Genomic DNA, 23,866 nt, shown 5'->3' with positions numbered 1-23,866 from the left:
TATAGTCACTCACGGACTCACTGTTAAAACTGTGTTTATGGAAGACAATCTTACTGAGCTACAAGTCGCCAAAGAAGAAGAACAAAAGAACAATTGTGTTTAATAATTGGTGCCTGTGTTTGATTTCTATTTTCCTCTTCCCTCCCTGTCCCCTTTCCCTTGTGTGTCATGTGTTTTTAGGTTGTGGAGCAGGAACTGTCTTATCTTAATTGACTGGCTGAAGAGAGCAGTACAAATTTGCTAAATAAATAATAAATACCATTAATATATCCTTGTCATAGATGAAACAGCAGAGGCCCAGGTCCAATTAAATGCGGGCATTAAGAACAGTCTTGCAATCTCCCACTTTCCTTAAATTAAAATTAAGACATCTGCTGTATCCTAAATAACTGCAAGTTGTGTTTTTTTTTCTTTTCTTTCTGCATTTGCAAGACTGCCCCTCAGGTGCTGAAACTAACTGACTCTAGCAAGTAACTTCCCAGGATGCTCAAAGAGAGAGTAGAGTGGAAGAACAGGAGAAAGGGGAGATGCAATACATCAGAGAAGGGGTTATTTGAAATGATTTTGGAAGAGAGGGGAAACAGCTCTGGTTCTCTCTGGTGTATTCTCCTTCTTGGAAACAAATTACAAAGCCCAACAGATTCAGAGCCCGATCACATCAGATACTGGTTGAGCAGAATGACCTGACAAGAGAAGAGTGAGGGAATGTAGGAAGCTGCCTTGTACAAAGCCAAGACTAATGGTCCATCCAGCTCAGTACTGCCTGCACTGACTGGAAGCAACTCTCCAAAGTTTCAGACAGGGAGTCTTTCCCAAGCCCTTCTTGCAGATGCTGGGGAATGAACCTGGGACTTTCTGCATGCAAGGCAGACGCTTAAGCTATATGTCTTCCCAGGGTCTTGTCCCTGGCACAAAGGAACAGCTGCCATACTCTAGGACTCTGTTGCAGTACTGGTGAAGTAGCAAATACTGGTGTGACTGTACACATGCTCTCCCAACTGCTATTCAAGTGGCTTAAATGTTTGGGGGGGGGGGAATCATTTTCAACCTCCAAACTGCAAAACCCACAGTGGAAAGAAATCACAGAATTGTAGAGTTGGAAGGGATTCATAGGGTCATCTAGTGCAGCCCACTGAAATGCAGAAGTCTTAGCTCAAAAATATCTGACAGATGGATTTCCAGCCTCTGTTTCAAGTCCTCCAATGGGAGTCCACAACCTTCCAAGGGAATTATTTCCACTGTCAAACAGCTCTTACTGTCAGAAAGTACTTTCTAATGTTTAGTCAGAATCTGGTCCTGGTCCTACCCTCTAGAAGTAGAAGAAAACAAGATTGATCCATCTTCTATGTGGCAGTCCTTAAGAAGATGGCTTTGAAGATGGCTATAGTTATTATCACCTCTTGGTGTCTTCTCCTCCATGCTAAACATACCCAGCTCCCTCAACTGTTTGGCTTGGTTTCCAGACTAAGGCTTGGTTTCCAGACACTTTATCAACTTGGTTTCCCTCCTTTGCATGCGTTCCAGCAGGTTCAAATAAGGATCACTATGTAAAGGTGGAAATCAACAGGGTGGAGGCAAATGCTTATTCTGTTTTTTGGGCACTAGAAAAACTATTTAGGGATGGAGAACCTACATCTACAATTCCCACCATTCTTGACCATTGGCTATGTTGGCTAGGGCTGGTGGGAATTGGAGTGAAACAACACCTAGAGGGCCGCCCTACTTTTTTAGGACTACCAATCTTATGAATGAAAGCACAATCTTATGAATTAATGTTGGGGTTTTGGGTAACAAATGCGCGCGTGCACGTGCGCGCGCGCACACACACACACACACACACACAGTGCCTTTTCAGCTAATGAGTTTTATTCCACATTGTCATGCTTGACTGGGATGACTATACAGGGTGCTTTTCATTCCCTTCAACACACTTAAAGCATTTGATATTTCAGGAGTATTAATAGTCACAAGAGTTGATATGATGGCTTACCCAGTTCTTGGCTACATACAAAGTTACTATTTCTGAGCACCCATTAAAGCTCTTCAAAACACCCTAGAAGCCTTCAGCCAAAATGATTAGTTGATGTTGCTTGAATCAATATGTGAAATGTAGCCCAACTGTGGCTTGACCCTCACTGGGTTTTCAGACCATGATGCTGCATTACAGTAGAATGCAGAGCTGACAAAATTCACCTTCAATGCATTATGTAAAGGAACAGTGCTCTGTCAAAGTTTAAGTTCAGAAATCCCATGTCTTTCTTGCTCAGTATCTCAACACCTCCCTCTCCTGTCCACTTTATAGGAGTGCATTTAAAAGAGAAAAAATCCTAGGCAAACTGACAACTTTGCTGTCAGTCACAGAAGCTGTAATGCAGATTTCCTCCAGCTTATTCCTCGAACTGTTGAAATATTCATTAACATTCTGTGCCATTACAGCAGCTCAGCCACTGTCAGAGGCTTCACCTAATTCTACAGCTAAGAAGCTGGTAAGGTGGCAAGAGTTCACCTCGAACCAGAGTCAGACACCAAAAGCTGTGAAGTGTGTGCAAGTCCCTCAAAAGCAGTGTCTGAGCATGTACAGAACAGATTTTCACCACGAGCCAATAACTGAAACCTGCTTCTCAGGAAAGAAGACTTTCAGGAAAGGTATTTCCTTAAACACTCTTACCTTGCCCTCCAGAACAAAATTTCACACGGGCTTGCAATTAGCAATACACTAATTAACAACTGCTGTTCATGTAGCACTCTAGAAAAACACACATGAGGCTCCCCCACAGTAGGGCTGACATATGTCCGGACATTATCGGGATTTCAAAGATGGAACTGACTTGGGGGGGGGGGGGTTCCAAAAGGCAGCACTATGTCCTGGATCTTAGGTAATTCAATAAAAAAAATCACTTTTTTTTGTTTTGGTGTTTGTGTAAGCTTTTTTTTTTTTTTTTTTTTTGCTTTGGGGATTGTCTTAAAAAAGCTCAACAACTTTTGGGATAATTTTTACTTATTGAAATATGGCACCTCTACTCCACAGGCTCCCACCAATCCTGCTTACGTTGGAAGTGGGACTATTTCAAGTGCTGTTTATGTATCGCAAGAACCTGAAGGCCAACACACACACACACACACACACACACACACACACCTATTTCAGGCCCAATTATTCACTCACGTGGTTGCAGGAACTAGAAAAATACTTTAAAGTCTGGGTGAGAGACAGATACAGTCTCAGTTAATGCAAGGTAGAATTTTGGTGACTGTGAACTAGACTCTCTCCTTGACCTGTTTCACACATGCATGTACATGGATGGGGTGTTATTGTTATTGTTTGTTTCTATGATATGTATTTATATATATATGTATATTTTACTGTATACCAGCTTGTTATCCTCAGATAAATAGTAGTATAGAAATTTAATAAATTAACACATCAAACAATGTCTCATTGCTTTGGGTTACTCAAAGCAGTTATTCCTGCTTGGCGGGGGGTTGGACTGGATGGCCCTTGTGGTCTCTTCCAACTCTATGATTCTATGATACTCAACAACTAGGCTCTGTTGAAAGAGTGATGTAGCTGAAATGGATCTGAACATTGAGAATAAAAGAAGAAGCCTGCTGGATCAGGCCAATGGCTCATCTAGTTCAATGTCCTGTTCTCACTGTGGCCAACCAGATGCCTGTGGGAAACCCACAAGCAGGATTTAAGTGTAAGAGCCCTCTTCCCTCATCACACATGCTAATGTAAACACCAAGCCAGAGGAAAATGTGCTCTTGCAATAATATCAGCAGCAGCAGCAGCAGCCCCTTCCTTAAACAAAACAAAACAAAACAGTCAGTTCCCAAAGGTGTGTCTTCATCTGCCAGCAGAAGTACAACAAGGAGGGAGCCAGTCTGGTCTCTCTAGGTAGGGAGTTCCAAATATTATATCATGGGAGGAAAAATGACTGTCCAAGCCAAAGGCCAAAACACTCATTTAGGCTGCTATCCTATACATATTTACCTGGGAGTATGTCCCATTTAACTCAGCTTGGCTTACTTCTGAGTGAACATATATACATCTGAACTACTAATGATACAGCAGAGAGAAGCCTTGCTGATTTATGGAACTAAGCACAGCTAAAATATTAAAAGCTAACCCCAGTTATTTTGGGGGGTTAAGCCTCAGTAGCATTTCTGAAGACATTTAAAAGGCTTTGGGAGCTTTAGATTTCAACTCTCACAAGTTACTTATGAAAAATGCAATCTCTGGAAGGAAGTGGGGGCGGGGAGAGAACTTCTGAAGATTTAATATTCTTTCTCTGGGCTCTTCCATGGCTGCTAGTGGATACTGAAGTGACTAAAATATTTTTTAATGCAACAAATAAGCTTCTTGCAAAGTTATTACTTCCTTTTGCATCAAATACTTGTCCTTCCTTAGTAAACTGTACCAGGCACAAAACTCTGCTTAGTTTTCCAAGGTCTGTAGTTGCCATGAAGGCACTCGAAATGCCAAGTGCCACTTTTGAGGGATTGTCCAGAAGTATGAAAAAAGTTTGTTTCATTTTTCAGATGTACTCAGGACAGCAGTTTTTACTTTATTTTGAGGGGTTTTTTAAATTACATTTATAACTTTCTGACAGTAAGAGCTGTTCAACAGTGGGATGGACTCCCTCAGAAGGCGGTGGATTCTCCCGCATTGGAGGCTTTTAAGCAGAGGTTGGGTGGCCATCTGTCAAGGATTCTTCAGGTGTGATTCCTGCATTGCAGGACTAGATGACCCAATGGGGTCCCTTTCAACTCTACAATTCTATTATTCTATCTCATCTTTCCTCCAAGGAGCTTAAAACCTGTGAGGTAGGCTAGGGTGAGAGGCAGTGAGCTTTGTTGCTGACTGGGAATCTGAACCCTATTCTGCCCAGGTACTAGTCTTACTCTCTGAGCACTATGCCACACTGGCTCTCACTGTTGCAAATGCATCTCAAACTTCACCCAGACCAAATGAGGACAGATTAAGCTCAATAGAAGCCAAGGTAGGGTGATGGCTGTGGACTTAGATAGCTTTAATGTGGACAAATTTATGGAGGAGAACAGGCCTATCAATGGGCATCAGCCATGAGAATTAAATCGGACCTCCATGTACAGAATACCTTTGAATGCCAGTTGGGGATGGGAAGTGCATAGGGTTGTGGAAATGAAGCCTTCACAGAAACATCTCAGAAGACCACTATCAGAAATGGCTAGAAAGGACTTATCCAAGCCAAGTTCTTTGATTATTTATGTTTGGGGGGGGGGGGGCTGGCCTTATTTGAGTACTCAAAAAAGATTAGTACAGGGATGTTCTTCCAACAACACACAGGCTAAATACAACTTCCCAAGGCAATTCAATTGTTGTGGAACTCTACTACTTTGGAGTTAATATTTAACTATTATTATTATTATTATTAATTAATTATTACATTTATATCCCACCTTTCCTCCAAGGACCTCAAGGCAGCGTACATCGTTCTCTTCCTCCCCATATGACTCTCACAACGATCCTCTGAGATACGTGCAGAGTGAGTGACTGGCCCAGGGTCACCCAGTGAGAGCTTCATGGCCAAGTGGGTATTTGAACCCTGGTTCCCCAGGTCCTGATCCAACACTCTAACCACTACACCTTGCTGCCTTTCAGGTAATAAAGGTCCAGGAATCAATGTCTGGTAGAAGATCAGTCCACAGATGCATTCTGAAAGCAAAGAACATTACTTCTTAAAAGTTGTGAGGACTTCAAATATTTAATTCCCATCTTTGGGTTTTGTCATTAATTAATGCAGCATCCATTACCCGAGATGCCTGAAGAGGATGTGAGGCTGCCTTATATCGGACTGTGCTAGCTGGGGCTGATAGGAGTTGTCATTCAAAACATCTGGCAAAGGCTGTCTTCCTTATACTGAGACAGGGAAGGGCTGTAGCTAAAAGGTAGAACATCTGCCTTTGCATGCTGGGCTAGGAGAGGACCCCCCCATCCCAATTTGGAGAGACATTTCTAGTCAATGTAGACATAGAATCATAGAACTATAGAGTTGGAAGGGTCATCTAGTCCAACCCTGTACAATGCTGGAATCTCATCTAAAACATTCATTGCAGATGGCCATCCAACCTCTGCTTAAAAACCTCCAACAAAGGACAGTTCACCACCTCTCATGGGAATCAGTTGCACTGTCAAACAGCTCTTACTGTCAGAAAGTTCTTCCTGGTGTTTAGTTGGAATCACCGTTCTTGTAACTTGAAGCCATTGGTTTGGGTCCTACCCTCTGCAAAAGAAGAAAATGAGCTTGTTCCCTCATCCATGTGACAGCCCTTGAGATATCTGAGGGTGGCCATAATATCTCCTCTCAGTCTCCACTTTTCCAGCCCAAACATACCCAGCTCCCTCAAAACCTGCTTGGATTCCAGACCCTTTATCATCTTGGTCTCCCCGTCCTCTACATATGTTCCAACTTGTCAATATTCTTCTTAAAGTGTGGTGCCCAGAACTGGACACAGTATTCCAGGTGTGGTCTGACCAAGGCAGAATAGAGCGGGACAATGACTTCCCTTGATCTGGACACTATACTTCTGTTAATGCAGCATTAGAATAGAATAGAATAGAATAGAATAGAATAGAATAGGTTTTGTTTTGCTGCTGCAGTAGCAGCAGCATCACACTATTGACTCATGTTCAACTTGTGGTCCACCAAGACTCCTAGATCCTTTCCATATGTAAAGATCCTTTCCATATGCAAGCCAGGTGTCCCCCATGTTATATTTGTGAAGCTGGTTCTTTCCTGAGTGGGTGGACCAAGGTTCTGACTCAGTATAAAGCAGCTTCCTATGTTCCTAACTGGGGCACCTAGTGCAGTGCTGCCTGCTCCAACTGGCAGCTGCGTTCCAGAAACCCCCACCACCCAAGATCCCAATGACACAGACCATCTACATGCAATGCATGGGCTCTGCATGAGCTCTGCTAATGAACGACAACCTTGGTGTTCTATAATTGCAAAACCTTTATTGCCAAGTGGCACTAGTTTAATTACTAGAGAGTAGCTCTGCACAAGGAGAGAGAGAGAGAGAAGCAGGAAAGGCACACCTGGGAAAGTGCCAGGATCGTACTGGCACACAGTTATACACATATTGTAATGCATCTGCTGCCCCTGTCCCAAAGTGCTGCCCTGTTTACTCCCATTCAACAGCACATATGTGACCTGCACATGCAGAAGCCTGATGGCTGGGAATGTCCTTTCCCACTTGCACAGCAAAAATCTAGCACAGGTTTTCAGGCATGAAACAAATGTTTTGCACATTAAAAAAACATAATGTACTCAGAAAGCAACCACTAGTCTAGGGTAACTCTGTAAACTAATGAATACCAGCTGCAGTTCTAGATCATGACGAAGTTCAAAAACAACAACAGTTGTGCACAAGAAAAAAGTATCAGGGGTTCAGGGAAACACCCAAATTTACAGATGTTTAGAATGGGGGACATAAAGAAGGAGGGCTCCCAAAATAGCCCAGTGAGGAATGTGCATGCTCAGGTGGTACAGAATACTGTGAGGAAAACAGAAAATGAGGTGGGGTGAGAACGGAATGAAATATCACGAGGAAGGGAAAGACTGGCACCCCACACAGCAGCATTCAGCACTGCAACATTTAGTTGCTGTCCCCACCCCTCTCTCTTTTTCAGAGAGAAAGAATGAAATGTATGTCATATCAAACCAAAAATTTATTGCTTAGCCAAGAGCCATCACCGGAATGAGATTTATGAAGTACTGTATCAAATTCAGAACTACCACAAGGAAATTTGACTCATGAACAGCTTTTAGAAATTCCTACCAAACAACACAGTAATGGCTCTTCCCTGCTCAGAAGTGCCCTAAAAAAAAAAAAACCACTTTCATAGAATACTCTTTAAGAAATGGGATCACAGACAAAACCTTGGGTGCAATACATGCAGGGGTACAGAGGTTCTCGTCAGAATGTCCTGGAAACTCTTTGAGAGGGTCGGCAGGCTACTACTCTGAAGGACAGAGACAAAGGGGCAAGAAAGGAGAATAAAGAGACGCAAAAATGAAGGCTTAAAATGGAGATGTGAGGTCCAGTCAGGGATTGGGAGTAGCACGTGGTTCACACTGAAGACACAGCCTCCCAACTTGCCAGAATGAAATAATTCCATACTGTTTGATTTATTTGCAATTCTTTCGTCTTTTTGAGCCCTTATCATGGGAAAGACAGGATATAATAAATAAATAAATAAATGGTTTACTTCATAAAAATTATACACCAATCGATTTTTTTTAATAATCTAGCAGTTTACAAAAAAGGATAAAGCAATAAAATGACCAGTAAGAAAAAATAAGAATAATTTAAGACTTTTTAAAGCTAAAATAAAAAAAATAGACAGTACAGATTTAAACTCGCAGCAACTTTCTAGGCTTCTGGGTAGGCTTGTCTAAACAAGATTGTTTTTATCAGGCACCAAAAAGAGTACAATGAAGGTGCCTTCCTGATATCAGTAGAGAGGGAGTTCCAAAGCATAGGTGCTGCCACGAGTTCTTACAAGTGTGGCATGATATTGTTACACATCACCCCAATCTCTGAAAGGTGCGAGATTCCAGGGCTCCGGGCACTCACTTAGGGTTCATTTTTCCTTTCGAAATGAGGCACAGTGGAGACTGTGTTGTCTTTGGGATATATGCTATTTAAACATATATATATATATATATATATATATATATATATATATATATATATATATATATATATATATATATACACACACACACACACACACACACACACACAACCTTAGCCTACGATGGAGGGGTTCACAGCATTAACAACCCAAGAGGGTCTTGCTTCTCCCAGAGCTGCGGCCCTGGATCCAAACAGAAATCCAACATGGCTCTCTGACCACCTGCTCCAGTTTGCTGCATATTACAGAGTGCAACTGTTTTCCTCCAGCCTGCATCATCTCCAACTGCAATATGAAACTCTCCACTCTGCTTTGTCTCTGCTATCTAACAAGCTCAGGGTGGAACTCCAACCATTTGCTGGCTGGCACAGAGATTTTGCTTTGCCATCCATGTTTGTGGCCATCACTCCCTGCTGTAGGAATCAATCCCATAATTTAAATTAAATAATTTAAATAGATTCTTGAATCTTCCAATATTCAACTTCTTCAGATGCCCATGAGTTTGTGTTGGGGGGGGCTCTTCTCCATGCCATGCATAATTTTTTGAACTTCTATCGCGTCCCCTCTTTCTCACCTTTTCTTTAACCAAAAAGTCCTGAACACTGCTACCTTTCTTCATAGGGGAGTTGTTCCATCCCCTTTATCACTTTGGTTGCCCCTTTCTGAATCTTTTCCAACTTTACCATAAGCTTTTACAAGTGAGGTGACCAGACCTTTATTCCAAGTGCCACAGATTTGTATAACAGCACCATGACATTGGCAGTTTTATTTTCCTTTCCTTTCCTTTCCTGGTAATCCCTGATCACCTGCTCAGATCAGGGCTAGGCAGAGCGCCGGAAGGGGATGGAGCCTCCCACTCCTAAATAAACACTCAATGTGAGCTGTTTCATTGCTGAAACAACAGATCTCTTCCATCTCCTAGACTTGGTGAAGCCGACATGCTTATAATAACCCCATACTGCACTAACGAAAACATAACTGGGACTACCCAGAAGACACAGTGCTTTGCAATGCAAGTAAACTAAAGCAATTGGTTTCTGAGGAAGCCCTATTATATATTATTTCTGGGCCAAAGATCACACGTCCTCAAAAAATAAAGCATAGAACAAATGAAATAGTATCCAGTTGTGTCTTAGGTTATCAGCGAAGACAGATATGCTAGTAGGCATGAAATTGAAGTTATCAGCACAATTTCTGCAAAAGCTTCTCTTAAGTAGTAGATACGATATGCAAAGACCCATTTCTGACACCCTGAAACGTGAAATAATCAGTTTCTTCAAGACTGTTATATTTACACCGTCCAAAGATAGCTCATCTTGCTATTCAGCTGAACTGCAAAATGACTTTAGCAAATATCCTTAAGAATGTGGTTTTCACAACTATGCTGTGGAGAAACCTGGGATTCCTTGGCTACTTACTGGGGGTTCCTCAGGCCGCTCTGAAAGGCTACACACAATTTGAATGTAACACCTAACCAGAGACTGGGGAGAACTGTGGCCTTTCCTTTGTTGTTAGGACTCCAACTCCCATTGGCCAGCATGTCTAATTTCAGGGATAATGGGAGTTGTAGTCCAGCAACATCTGGAGGTGCCCCCACAGATTGTATCCCTGCTGTTGCATAGCTTAACTATGATTTAACATTACTTTATCCAGCCCTCAAACTCTCCTCAACCAGTGCCCCTGCTTCACCCGCAAGTGTTTCCCTGTGATCTCTGAACTGAAATCATGCCTTTTACTTGTGTAGATAGAAGACAGAAAGAGGGTGTATGTGTAGAAACTAGCCTCCTGCATAAAGTTGAAAATCACACTTGTTGTTCCAGCCATATCTGCCGTCACTGGCATGCGGCCCTTGGAAGGTCAACCCGAAGGGTATCTGGCCCTTAGTCTTGCAAAGGCTATCCACCCCTGTTTAGAGTCATGTCCAAGCCAGTCCCACATCCCTGCCATAATCAGTCAGGATTGGATGAGAACCATCAACCCAGACACAATTAATAGGTTGCTCCTCTGTCCAGATGAGTAGTGTTTAACTGGGGTGGGGTGGGGCTCACTCCCCCTAAAGCTGGGTGGGCAATCTTTTGGGACTTCCTTTCTTTTTTACTAGAACCTCCAGATTTACCAACCAGAGCCAGGGCAAAGAAACACAGGTCACACCAGACCATACATTTAAAGCATGGCTTCCTCCTCTCTCACAAACATGATTTCCAGCACCCTTAACAAACTACAGTTCCAAAGATTATTTAGGGGAATGCCATGCACATTAAATGATGTGACCACAGCTAAAATTAAACAGCAGGGTGCCCCTAAGCACGTTCTGAGCAGAGGAATCTGTTTTCAGAACCAAAACTGAACGGAGCTCATAGTTTCTCACAAAAAACCCTCTCCTATAAAAATTTTTGTTGTTGTTGCTATTGTTGAAAAACCCCAAGAAACCCTGCCCAATCCTGCAAACCACCTACCATAGATAGAGATCTACCAGCAGATCCTGAGCAACCTTCTACCCAACCCTGACCTGAAGGATCAGGTTCATAGCTTCCAACATAGACACTCAAGGTGCAAGTGGTCTCAGTGTCACAGAGTGCCTTTGACCTGTGTAGCCCAGCTATGCCCCTTTATAACCAAATAACCTGGTTTCTGTGGTCCATGCTCAGGTAATATCCTGTTTAGATTACTGCAGTGCTGCCTTGGAAAACAGCTCAGAAACTTCAGGTGGTGCAAAATGTGGCAACAAGGCTACTAACTGAAAGCATCCATCATGTTGGTCGTTCACTGGCATTCAGTTTGCTTCCAGGCTCAGTTAAAGTACTGATTTTAACCTATACAGCTCCACACAGCTTGGTACACCCCTGTACCTAATGAAACACCTCTTCCCATGAGGTCCTAATGGAGCCCCAAGATAATCTACACAGGACCTCCTCAGGTTGCCCCCTGAAGGTAGCAATAAAAGAGAGGGCTTTTTCAGTGATTCCTACCCACTGTTACATAGACTTCATACAGGTTTCTGCCATACAACCAACAAGGCAATTGGGATCTTTCATTATTGTTGTGGCCAAACTCTGCTGTATACTTTCATGCAGGCATTCCTACACCAGCCTCTGCCAACCTGGTGTCCTCCATATGTTAGGACCACAACACCCATCAGCTCAGACTGAGCACATGGGAGTCATAGTCCAAAAATCTAGAGGGCACCAGGTTGGTGAAGGCTAGCCTACCCATAGATCAACAGCAATTGAATATTCATGTATTTGAGATATACCGGTATATATCCAGCCATTCTATTTTGTACACTGTATCCTGGGCAGCTTTCAACATTTTAAAAAAAAGATATAACCCAACAGAAATTAAGAAGCAAAATTACCGGTATATAATTTCTCTCAGTTCCCTTGGAAAAATTATGGCCTGCACTCAGCTAAGCTCTCATACAGTCTGCAGAAAATCCTTTGTTTTCTGGTCTTTTATCATCTCATCTTGGCCTTCTAACCTCTGTCCAGTACCCTGATGCCAAAACCAGTTACCTCTCACCTTCCTGCACCCTGCTGCAGCCTTCAATAACCTCCATAGGAGCTTACAATCTAAGTTTTGACCCAAGAGAAACAGAGCAAGGACCTATTATATTGCATTAAGAAGAAAAACACCTGCTGGATCAGGCCAATGGCCCATCTAGGCCAGCATCATGATCTCAAGCACAAGACCAAATTCTGCCCTCCTGTGGCTTCCAACAACTGGAAGGTAAAGCACCGTGCGCATGTGCTGGATAAAAGAACAATACTTTTTTAAAGAAGAAGAAGAGAAGGCAGCAGATTAAGCCAACCTAAAAACACAGGAGTTCACCACAGGTCCTGCAGCCGTAATTCCAAATGAAAAGGAGCATGTGGACACCACCGACTTGCTTCCTCCTATAGGTTAGTCATGGCTCCCCGCACTGTCCTCCTCCAACAGGTTAGCCACCAAACAGCCAACTTGGTGAAAGGCACCGGGGATTAAAACAGTGTGGGGTAATGTTAGGGAGTGTTGGACTAGGAGCAGGGAATTCCAAATCCCTACTCAGCCACGAAGCCCACTGCAGTCACTTGAGCCATGAGCCAGTCACTTCATCTCAGCCTAACCTAGCATACAGGGCTGTTTGCGAGGATAAAACAGAGAGTGCAAGAACCATGTCAGGAACATTACATCAACCCTAGGCCAAGACTAATCTCACATATATATATATATATATAGGGTTGCCATATTTCAAAAACTGAAAATCCAGACATAAATGCTGTTGAGCATTTTTTGCAAAATTGCAAAAAAAATGAAGTTGCCATACGTCCTGGGCATTTTTGCAATTTCCAACTGCAGTATTCCAGCTATGTCTGGGAAGTTCAGTGCATTCTAAAAAGCACTGTTAAGAAGTATGATCCATGCTTCGTGTATAAAATCAAAGGGCAACTCCCTGAAACTCATGTATAATGTGGTGTCTTGATCTTCTTGGAGGAAGGGGTGGGAAGGAATATAAATGTAGTAAATAAATAAAGCACTAATGGAGGAGCTGAACAGGACCTTACGGAGTGAAGATAACACATATAACAAGCCCTCCATCACAGGTACTGTCCACACCAACTACAAAAAAAAAAAAACATTTTTGCAAACTTAATCCTCATCTTCCACACAAACAGGCATCCATCAAACATCATCAGCAATCCATCTATTGATATCCAGACAGTGTCACACCTAGCCCTGGCCAGGCATCACATACTGGCTGACCTTTGGGTCTCTTCCAACTCTACAATTCTATGGTTCTATGGAGTTCACAGAGGTCAAAACAGACAGCCCACAGACTTTGATGAGTGGGCAGGTTCCCCTGAAATCTCTGTCAGTGTTGAGACCTGCTGAAGAACCCTCAGAACTGGCAGAGGAGGAGGCAGACTTATTTCCCAGTCCTCAAGAATGCCAGTACCAAAAGGTTCAAGTCCAGGCCAAAGAACAGCAACATAACATGCTTCTATGGACCCAGAGTAGTCACCCCACTGATAAGCAATCTCTAGAATTGGTTTGGGGAACCTTTGGCCTTCCAGATATTGCTGAACTACAACTCCCATCAACCCTAGCCACTGACGATGTTGCTGGGGTAGGTAGTAGTTGTACTAGTTGTAGTGTACTAGTTTACTCATAGTTTGCAGAACAGTCTAATTGTTCTTGACACAAAATGCCTTTTACTTATGGTCACCGATCTAAGCAATAAACGCTACTATACATCATTTCATATCTGTAATAAATTATAATGATAACTTTGAGGCAACTTAGTTGATATATTCAGAAACATTTATCTCCTTATTGTTGTTTTATTTTCAATTTTATGTAGCTGCTGCATGTCATATGCTTTAATGTAAACAAAGATATATCTAAATGCAACCACGTTAAATGACTTAGAGATGAAAATGAATAAAAACTATGTTACCAAATAAAAAACACAGCACCTTAAACTAGAGCCAGAAATGAACAGGCAGCCAATACAACTGATGCAGACCACGTGCAGTATGGTTTTAGCCCCTGGCTCCTACAAGTATTCTGGCTTACCTACATTCTGCACCAAGTTTCTGAACTGTCTTTAAAGGCAGCCTCATGTAAAGCATGTTATGTAAGGCAACATAAAAACTGCCCGGTTGGATCAGGCCAATGGCCCATCTATTCCAGCATCCTGTTCTCATAACTGACTGAACAGAGGTCCTAATGGGAAGTCTGGAAGCAGGATTAGAGCACAAGAGCACTTTCCTTTCTGTAACTTCCATTCAGAAACATTTACTGCCTCCAACTGTGAAGACAGAACATAGTTATCATGCCTTGCAGCGACTGACAGCCTTATTCTCCTCCGTGAATTTATACAATCCTATTTTAACGCCATCCAAGTTGTTGGCCATCACTACAAGGCAGAAAAAATAGCTCTTTTTCTCTGTCCTGAGTCTTCCCACATTCAGTTTCACCAGATGAACCAGGTTCTAACACAGAGGAGGAGAAAAACCTCTCTGCTGTCTCCACGCTATACATAACTTTATGAAGCCGTACCATGCTCTCCCCACCACCTTTTACACATCTTTTCCCCCAAACATGCCCAAATGTTGTAACCTTTTCTCATTGGGAAATTTACTAAAACCACCAAATGCATGCACGAACAGCTTGTTATCTCTACATCCGCTGAATGAGGATCAACTGCAAGTAACCTCACAATGATTAGTCTTTCTGAACTCGTGCAACAGCCTAGAAATTATTGTGATAAAACCTTGTCAAGAAACCCACAAACAGTGCTATGTTCTCAAAACCTTGCATTGCACAGCAATAAAGTGTTCCAAAAAAACACACAATGGGACAGCATATGCCTTTCATGTGAAAGGTCCCAGGTTCAATCCCTCTAGTGAACTGGGAAGGGGAGTTAACCAAATAAGTTGCTCTAGTTTGAAGGTCATCAACTTGATGCCCATGGGCGCACATGCACTCACAGAGCCTTGTCTGGTGCCCACATGTTCCCCTCCCTGCTCTGAAACTAAGTTCCATTCTATAGGAGTCAATAGAAAATGTGCTGGATATATATATATTTGTTTGTTTCATTTCACCAAATTTATATACCTCTTGATTGTAAAAGCAACACAAAAGCACCCTCAAAGCAGTTCACAAAAAGAATAAAACAATGATATTATCAGGAGAGAGAGAGAAATCAGTTAAAAACGACCTACAACATTCAAATCATTAAAACCAATAGATTAAGACTATTAAGCAGTGGGTGGACATAGCAGATGACACAGTGATTCTCCAAGCAGCTCTCTTTATTCTCAGGCTGGAACAGAACTGGACTGAAGGGCTCAGCCAGCCTGCTTATATAGTACTCAGTAACATGCAACAGTAACAACTCTCTCTAGCTACCCAATCCGTGAACGGCACTCTCAATCCTTCATTTGCATGTTGTGGACCTGAGTGAGAACTGCAGCCACGGTGGGCAGTGAAATTATATACACAACACCCCTAGTGGCCTAGGGTGAGAACTTCAATACATAACAAAGACACATATCAACACTCTACATATCTGGGTTGGCTTGCCTAAACAAAATGTTTAAAGAAAGAGCTTGAAAGAAGACAGCGAAGGTGCCTTTCCTTTGGAAGAGAGTTCCAAAGTGTGAGGGCTGCTAAAACACTGATTTATTACAAATGCAGAGTGATCACTGTATGGCACCTGTAACAATGCCAGTTCCACAGATGGAAATAGTTCAGTGAGCACATGTGGGGTAGAGCATTCTTGCGGGTATGTACTTGGTTGCAGTATGTCTGGTGCCCACAGCATTTTCTCTGGTTTGTAGATGTGCCCATGGGCGAAAAAAGTCTGGCAAACTCTAGTCTCTTGATCATCTTGATTGCCCCTTTTCTACACATTTTCCAGCTATATGTGGTTTGTTTTTTTTTGAAGTATAGAGACCAAAACTGTATACAGTACTCCAAGCGCGGCAACAACATAGATTTGTTCAACAGAGCTATGATAGGGGCAGATTTGTTTCCAGTCCCTTTTGTAATGATCCCTAACAGAGAGTTTGCCTTCCACAGCTGCCATACTTTGGGTCAACATTTTCATCAAGCTATTCACCATGACCTTAATGAATAGTCATGACAACCAAGATTCTTGGTCAGTCACCTCAAATTCAGACCTCATTAGCAAAATATGTTAAGTTAGGATTCTTTGCCCCAGCGTGCAGCATTTTACACATGCTTACACTGAACTGCATGTGCCTTTACAATGTCCCATTACAATAATGGACATAACCAACTGAAGTGTCACTGAGTCAAGATTGGAATTCTTGAGACACATTGGCAATTGACAAACTAGCCAAGGCTGGGGAGGAAATCACACCTATCCACCAATAAAACCTGCATCTCTGTCATAACATTAGAAGCAGCCTTATACTGAGTCAGACCATTGGTCCATCCAGCTCATTATTGCCTAAACTGCCTGGCAGCCACTCTACAAAATTTGAGATAGAAGGAACTCTCAGCCATACCTGGAGATGCTGGGGACTGAACCTGGAGCCTTCTGCATGCAAGGCAGGTGCTCTGCCACTGAGCTACAGCTCTTCAGGAAGGAAGAACATGTGCATCCCCAAAGTGCATAGCTAGCCCTTAAGGGACAGTGCAATGCCATCCAGAAACATTTGTACACCTCCATGCATATCAGTGACCCACAACACTTCCTCCACTTTGTATTGGTTTAATTGCAGATTGTTTGCCCTCACCCACACCAAAATGTCTCCGTACACCTGCTCAGGGTTTCTGCCACCCCCTTGGGATCAGAAGATGGAAAGCAAAACCAGACACTTCTCCCTAAACAGAGGTGCAAGGTATGGCCCAAGAGAAGTCAGTATATGTGACTTTAATTGTGCAAACTTGTGCTCCCAAGAGCTCTTGTTCTTCTCATCTCCAAAACGCTGCAGCTAAGGTTCTGCCTCCTACCCCCTTTATTCCAATGGTTCTCTTCTCTATCCTTTCGTACCGGTAACTGTGTGCAGTGAAGGAGGACTAGCCCTTGCAGTGAAAGAGGGCTAGAAAAAGGACCAGTGAAGAAAATGGTTCACTCAGTGTTCTGTAGTGCCCAAAGGTGTTCAAGGCTTCCATGCAATAAGATACCTGAAAATGTTTGTTTGTTTTTGGCGAGACTTTCATATACGGCATGTAGAAGATGCACAAAAGATTGAACAGGCTTGTTTCCTGCTGCTCCAGAGGGTAGGACCCAAACAAATGGATTCACGCTACAAGAAAGGACATTCCAATTAAACATTAGTAAGAACTTTGTGACAGTGAGAGCTGTTCAGTAGTGGGACGGAGCCTCCATCAGTGGGGTTTTAAAAGAGAGGTTTATCGGGGATTCTTTAGTTGTGATTCCTGCATTGCAGGGGTTTAGATGTCACTTGGGGTTTTTTCCCAACTCTACAATCCTAATAAGTCTACAGAGAATGACTTTTAGATATTTGGCATACATAAATGGGATTAGATTTTATTTTAAAAAATAAAAAAATCTTCAAGGTTTAGAGACAGCTCCAGTGCAGCATCTACCCCCAAAACTTCACCTTCAGTAAACAAGAACTGATTATCACCTTTTGAAAATCTGACTATATTGTGGATGCTAAACCCCTTTTGAAATGCCTGGCACCACATACATGGTTACCTTCCAGATGAAAATAGGTACCACGTTAGATTGAGCTGCTTCCCAGTATTACTTTAGTCGTATTGTCTAAAGCCATGAATGGGCTGTAAATTGCAATTGCTAATCAGCAATGGCATTCTGATTGCTTCACACACCAATTTTAAGGTCTTTAAACTGCTACCACCAACTCACCTGAAGCACAGACCCAAATACCATAAGCAATAGGAGGGGGAGTTAGTTTTGTGGAGCTTCTTCAGAGTTACAGAAATTTTCCTTGAGGCATTGATAGATTTTGGATCAGATTATGCCCAACAAGTCTTCAGGAAGGAATACAAAAAGGCACTTGGGAGTACGGGAAGCAGATCAAAATTTAACAAAGACGGAACAACGGATATTATATTCCCAAGAAAGTAGGATCAGCTACATTGTGCAAAGATTTGAAAATCTGAGGCTGCAAACCCTAACTAAAATTACCTGAGAGTAAGCCCCATTGAATCCAATAGGACTTACTGCTTAATAGACATGGTCTTCATTACCTTCTCTTAGGTACAAATGAATTTCAAGAAAGGGCAATGGACATATGCGGCTTGCCCAAATAAGAGGATGAAAATTTTTAATCCTCTGGTTAAAAGAAATCCTTCTACCGAATGCTCTCATTCCAATAAAATTCTACATGATATGAGACATGCACCATGTCAATTAAAGCAGAATATAGTTCAAGATCCTATTGGCATGGACAATTTTGTGAATAAAGTGTTCTGAGCAGCATCAATAATGAAAAGTCACACAACAGCTATTCAAACATAATAAACACTTTGTAAGGAGAGTCCCAAACAAATGGAGAAATAATGCACAACTGACTTGCTCAATGACCATCCTTTGGTTAACACTTTGAGGATAATTATTCACTGGAACTGCCCCTGCAAGCCAAGAGCCCCAAATATATGTAGCCTTGCATGGCCCATTGCCATTTTCAATGTCAATAATCAAGACATAGACCAATGGAGAATGACTGTCAACATGAATTATACAGCACATTTGTGTGTTTGTGTTTCTTTGTTTGTGTGTGTGTGTGAGTGAGTGAGTGTAAAATAGGCACTCCTTTCCCCCAAAGTTAGGATTTGGTGATAGAAGATTCTAACACAGGTAAGAGAGCTTCAGAGTGTGCAAGTTAAGTTTATTCTCTCCTAGAAATGAAACAAAAGCAGTGGTGCATAGCAGATTTATTCACTGAACAGGTTGATTCAACAGAGACGCAGCACGTCAGACCCTACTCATGTGCTTACATAATTGTTGACTATTTAACCAGTCTGTTCTTTTGTCAAATATTTGTTTTTAAAAAGCAGTGCGCTGATGATTGCCATTTTCTGCATATATTCAGTCCCACTATATTCCAGTCAGCTCAAAGTCAAAACTGGATTCTTCTCTGGATTTTGTTACTGATAAATAACATAAGATGAGCCCTGCCAGGGGCCCGTCTGATCCAGCATCCTGTTCTTATAGTGGCCAACCAGAGGCCTGTGGGAAGTCCACAAGATACCCCCTTCCCAAACTCCAATACATATATTGTGTGAAGAAAATGCCATTTTCACACCATACATTTAAAGCATTGTGATACCACTTTATAGAGTCATGGCTTCCTACAAAGAATCCTAGGAGCTGTAGTTTGCTAAAGGTTGAGCATGGCGTAGCTCCCATGCAGCTGCCCCCCACATCAAGTAAATATATAAAAAAATACTTAACTAACTGACCAATTGCATCACAGATAGCTCAGTTCTGACGCCCCCCCCCAACATAAATCCTGACTGTGCTGAGAGATGTTAAGAGACCCATTACCCTCAAAAAGGTACACTTCCCACAATCCCTGTGAAGAGGGGTTGATTGTTAAAGATACTCTGAAAACTGTAGCTCTAGGAACCTAAAAACAAGTTTCTTCTAATAAAGCATTACCTGGGCACCATAGTCAAGCCTTTGCCAACCAGGGGCCCTCCAAATGTTTTGGACTACGACCCCCATCAGCACCTGCCAGCACATTGGCTTGTACTGCTTGTAGTCCAAACCACATGGGGGAAAGCTCCAGTTTTCAGAAAGGCTACCTTTTAGACAATGATAACTCGTCGGAACGCAATCCATTGAATGGTTTCAGGACCTTTTGATGGAAAGCAAACAGAAGTCACTCCCTGGATAGGATAGGTATTTTACATGCATCACATACTCAAAGCCCATTGAAAAGAATAAGCTACAAAACATAAAATACCACCCAACGCCCTCCAAATATGTATAGTTCACTTACTAGCAATCAGGCTGGCACACACACACAAACACACAAACACACACACAGTTGGCTAGGTGACTACTACAAGGCAACACTGAAGTTCTGTCAATAGGTGCCTAAATAACATAGAAAGTTGCCTTTTACCAAGTCATCCCCTTGTTCCATCTTGCTCAGTACTGCCCACCCTGACTGGCAGCAGCTATCCATGGTTTCAGGCAGGAGCCATTCTCAACTGTGCCTGGAGATGCCAGGGGTTGAACGTGGCACCTTCTGCAGGCAGAGCAGATGCTCTGCCACCAAAGCAAGGATTTTTGTAGTTAGGAAAGGAATGTGGCTATGGAGAACAGCTAGCAGGGCACTGGAGAAAGGGGTAGAAAAAGCTATAAAAAGAAAAGTGAAACATGACCACAGAATGAGTCCCTCCCCCCCCCAAAAAAAAATCACACACATATCTTCTGGCTCTCCGCACATTTCTTCAATTCATGTGAACATACAGGATTCGCTGGGAGCAGAAAGAAATATATTCAGTAGGAAATACATTTATTTAGGTGGCACTTAAGACAATGTCTGTGAACCCTTTACTGCATCATTAAGCTTCTGCAGAGCTGCTCTGACATGCTGTTATCATATCACCTGCAATTAGTACTGTATAGTTAATAAAACAACCACCACCAAAAGTCCATGATCAATATTCACACAGGTGAAATGCACTTTGCAAACCAAAGCCCTCTTCTTGTGTGGCACATGTGTACAAGCAGTCAATAAATTTAGGCATCAAACTAAAGAACATGAAGGATAAAAGCCCATTTTCCATTTTCTCACTGGACAGATGGTTAATTATATTCATAGCTGCGTTTCTCACTTGGGAAGAGTTTCAGATAGTCAACCAGCATTGTCCAATTACTCTGTTTAATATGGGAAGTGACAATAAACTTTAATGGTTTTAGGGTCTTCTGGCCATTCCTTGGTCACTACACCCCCCCCATAAAGTAATTCTCTCCCTCATTAAAACCTTATCTGCAGTAAACAAGAAGCACAGAGTCATGTGCTGGCCAGGGTGTAAAAAGAATAAGATGGCAAGGAAGGAAGGAATACTTAGTGACCTCTTTCCTTTTCATAATGTGGAGCAGTTCTCAGTTGCTACCTAAAACAAATTGCTGACCAACAGAGGAGCAACCCCTGCATTAGGGAAATCCACTTCCAGCCGCCTCCCTGCACTGAACACACACATGCACATAGTGCTTTAATTCAAAAATTTAGCAGAACACTAAATTCCTAAGCATGAACCATGAAATAATCACACCCCTGACGAAGAACCATCTGATAAACATTTTTCTCTGCACACAAATAAAGTGGGCATTATCCTTCTCAAGAAATGGCTAAAAATGCTGCTGCATTTAACTTTTGAAAGCCTACAGGATGTCAAGAAGGAGGCATCTTGAAATCTTTCATCCAGGGGCCTATAATTTCATCCCCAAATCAGCAGATTCCATGCATCCACGCACAGAGAAACATCCAATTTGGAGCACTCATTCACTTTTTAGCAAGCCAACATTTCCAGTGCCACTCGCACGCACACACACACACACACACACACACAGTGTCTCTCTCTTTTTCTACCCTCTCCCCACCCAGGGGACCATACATTAAAATAACTGCTAATTAATTATGGTAACCTCTGGCCCCTGCATTCCACAGAAAACCAGCAAGGAGGATTCAGGTTTTAAAGCATCCCACATTTAACAAAGGGGGGAGGACAAGTGATTTTGATTCTATTTTCTTCCCCCCTTCTCTTTTGACAGATTTTCTAAAAAGAGATGTATGAACTTAAAACACCATGCGCTCCCCCACCATCTTCGCACGCTCCCCCCCTCCTTTCCTTTCAACCCTTTACAATCCCCCTCGCGCCCACCGCCCTGGATCGGAGGCATTTTGATTGGCACAATTTATGCTTTAATTCTGGCGGACAACCCCCACCCAGCAACCCAGACCTGCAGGCTCTCTCCTAAGAGAGAGAGAGAGAAAGCAAAGCCATTCCTAGCCATCATCTGCCCCCACAAACACGCGCGCCGCGCGCGCGCATCCCTGCAGCTTATTTGGCCTCCACTCCGTATTAAAAAAAAAGAGCCGAGGTGGGGGGCCCTCCCTCGAAGGATTGCAGTGCTCGGGCTGCCTGCATCAGCGCTCCCCTCCCCTCCTTCCTGGTCTGATGCAGCTGCAGCGCCAAGCAAGCCTTAGAGAAGAGCCGCCGCTGTCCCCGCCGGATTCGCACAAAAGGGTCTACCCACCCTGAGTAGGCGACGCCTTGATACGAGAATGGGGAAGGGGGGGGGAAGCTTACCTTGGAGCGAAGGAGGCGGAGAGGCCTGCCCGTGCAGGGGCTCCTCCACAGCAGGCGTGAGAGCAAAGTCTATGGTGGTGGCGGCGGCGGCTGCTGCTGCGGCACTCAGGGCTGCCGCCGCTTCTCCATGAGCCCGGCGCTCCAGCGCGTGCAGGTGGACGCGCCTTCCTCTCCTGCTGCCTCTGCTGGTGCCTCTGCTGCTGCCGCCGCCGCCGCCACCTACTCCTCCTCTGGGAGGAGAAAAGGATGGAGATGGAGATGATGGAGCCGCCGGCGCGGCTCGTGCGGCACGAGGGTCCCCGCAGTCGTGCCAGCCGGCGCCCGCAAGCTTCGGCCCCGCGCAGCTCCCGCCGTCCGGGCAGGAAGGGGGGCGCGCCTGCTCCTGCTGCCGCTACTACTACTGCCGCCGCCGCCGCCGCTGCCTCCTCCTCCTCCTCGCCGCCGCCGCCGCCGCCGCCTTCCTCCTCCTCCGCGGCTGCTGGGGCTTCCTCGCCTCCTCCGCCTCCCCCACCCGGGTTGCTTTTGCCCATTCAGAAGGTGCCTAATGCGCTGCCGCCGCCGCCGCCGCCGCCGCTGCCATTGTTGCCTCAGCCGCGCCGCTCTCAGTCTCGCTCTCACGGGTAGATGAGGCTTCCCTTCGCCCGCTAGGAAGGCAGAGCCGGCGCTCGCTTTTCTCCCTCTCCCTCTCTCCCCACACCCCCCTTAATACTATGAAGTCTCTCTCCTCTCTTCACTCGCAGTCTTTCCTCCTCCTCCTCCTCCTCCACCCCACTGAAAAGCGGCGCGCGCAACGACGCGCGGCCACCTGGCATATAAAGGGCGCGCAACCCCCGGCGCTCTGGAGGCGCGCTTGGAGGAGGCTGCGGCGCAGGCAGCGGTAGCTGCACAACCGAGCGCGCGCCAGCGGCGACCCTGCGCTACCTGCTCTCCGCCGCCGCCGCCGCCGCTCCCGTTTCCCGCGAGCTGCATCGCCGCCGCCGCCGCCGCCACAGAGTAGCCTATTGATTCCAGAGGAGAGCAGAAAGTTCTGAAATTGGAGGGGCCGCTCCTAGGAATGGCCCTTTTCCTCAAAGCCGCTCGAAGCAACGGCAACGTAAAGGCGACGGCAGCAACTCCGGCGGCTTATTCGTCTCCAAGCGCTTCTCCTGCCTTACCTCATATTTATATTAAAATGGGTTTAGGAAGCTACCTCGCTCATGCCAAGTTAGAACACTCGATCATCTAGATCAGCGATGCCTGCACTAACTGCAGAGCCTGTGTGGTGCAGTGGTTAGAGTGCTGGACTATGATCTGAGGGGTCGGGGTTCAATCCCCACACAGACATGAAGGTCACTGGGTGACCTTGGGCCAGTCACTCCCAGTCTAACCTACCTCACAGGGTTCTTGTGAGGATAAAATTTGGGGAGAGGAGGA

The 23,866-nt window shown here is 44.1% G+C and overlaps 1 protein-coding gene across 4 annotated transcripts in view; it reads right to left on the bottom strand.

Annotated features, from left to right (window-relative positions):
- LOC117039839 (CLK4-associating serine/arginine rich protein-like) overlaps positions 1–23,378 on the bottom strand; it is a 150,514-nt gene extending 127,136 nt beyond the window's left edge. The window contains exons 1-2 of one of the 4 annotated variants that reach the window (XM_033137094.1): positions 22,454–23,378; positions 18,085–18,154 (exon numbers count right to left, since the gene is read on the bottom strand). In XM_033137094.1, coding sequence (XP_032992985.1) covers positions 18,097–18,154; positions 22,454–22,983 — 588 coding nt within the window. In that variant the 5' untranslated portion in view covers positions 22,984–23,378 and the 3' untranslated portion in view covers positions 18,085–18,096. Of the gene's footprint in view, positions 1–18,084; positions 18,180–22,453 lie in introns of those variants that run through there. The other 3 variants (XM_033137095.1, XM_033137096.1, XM_033137093.1) reach the window with 3 other exon arrangements.
- Between the last annotated feature and the right edge of the window lie 488 nt (positions 23,379–23,866).

Source organism: Lacerta agilis, chromosome Z (genome assembly GCF_009819535.1).
Source record: "Lacerta agilis isolate rLacAgi1 chromosome Z, rLacAgi1.pri, whole genome shotgun sequence".
In the NCBI taxonomy this organism is placed as follows: domain Eukaryota; kingdom Metazoa; phylum Chordata; class Lepidosauria; order Squamata; family Lacertidae; genus Lacerta; species Lacerta agilis.
Note: the sequence above shows the minus strand (reverse complement) of the source record. Positions and strands in the feature narration are given on the sequence as shown.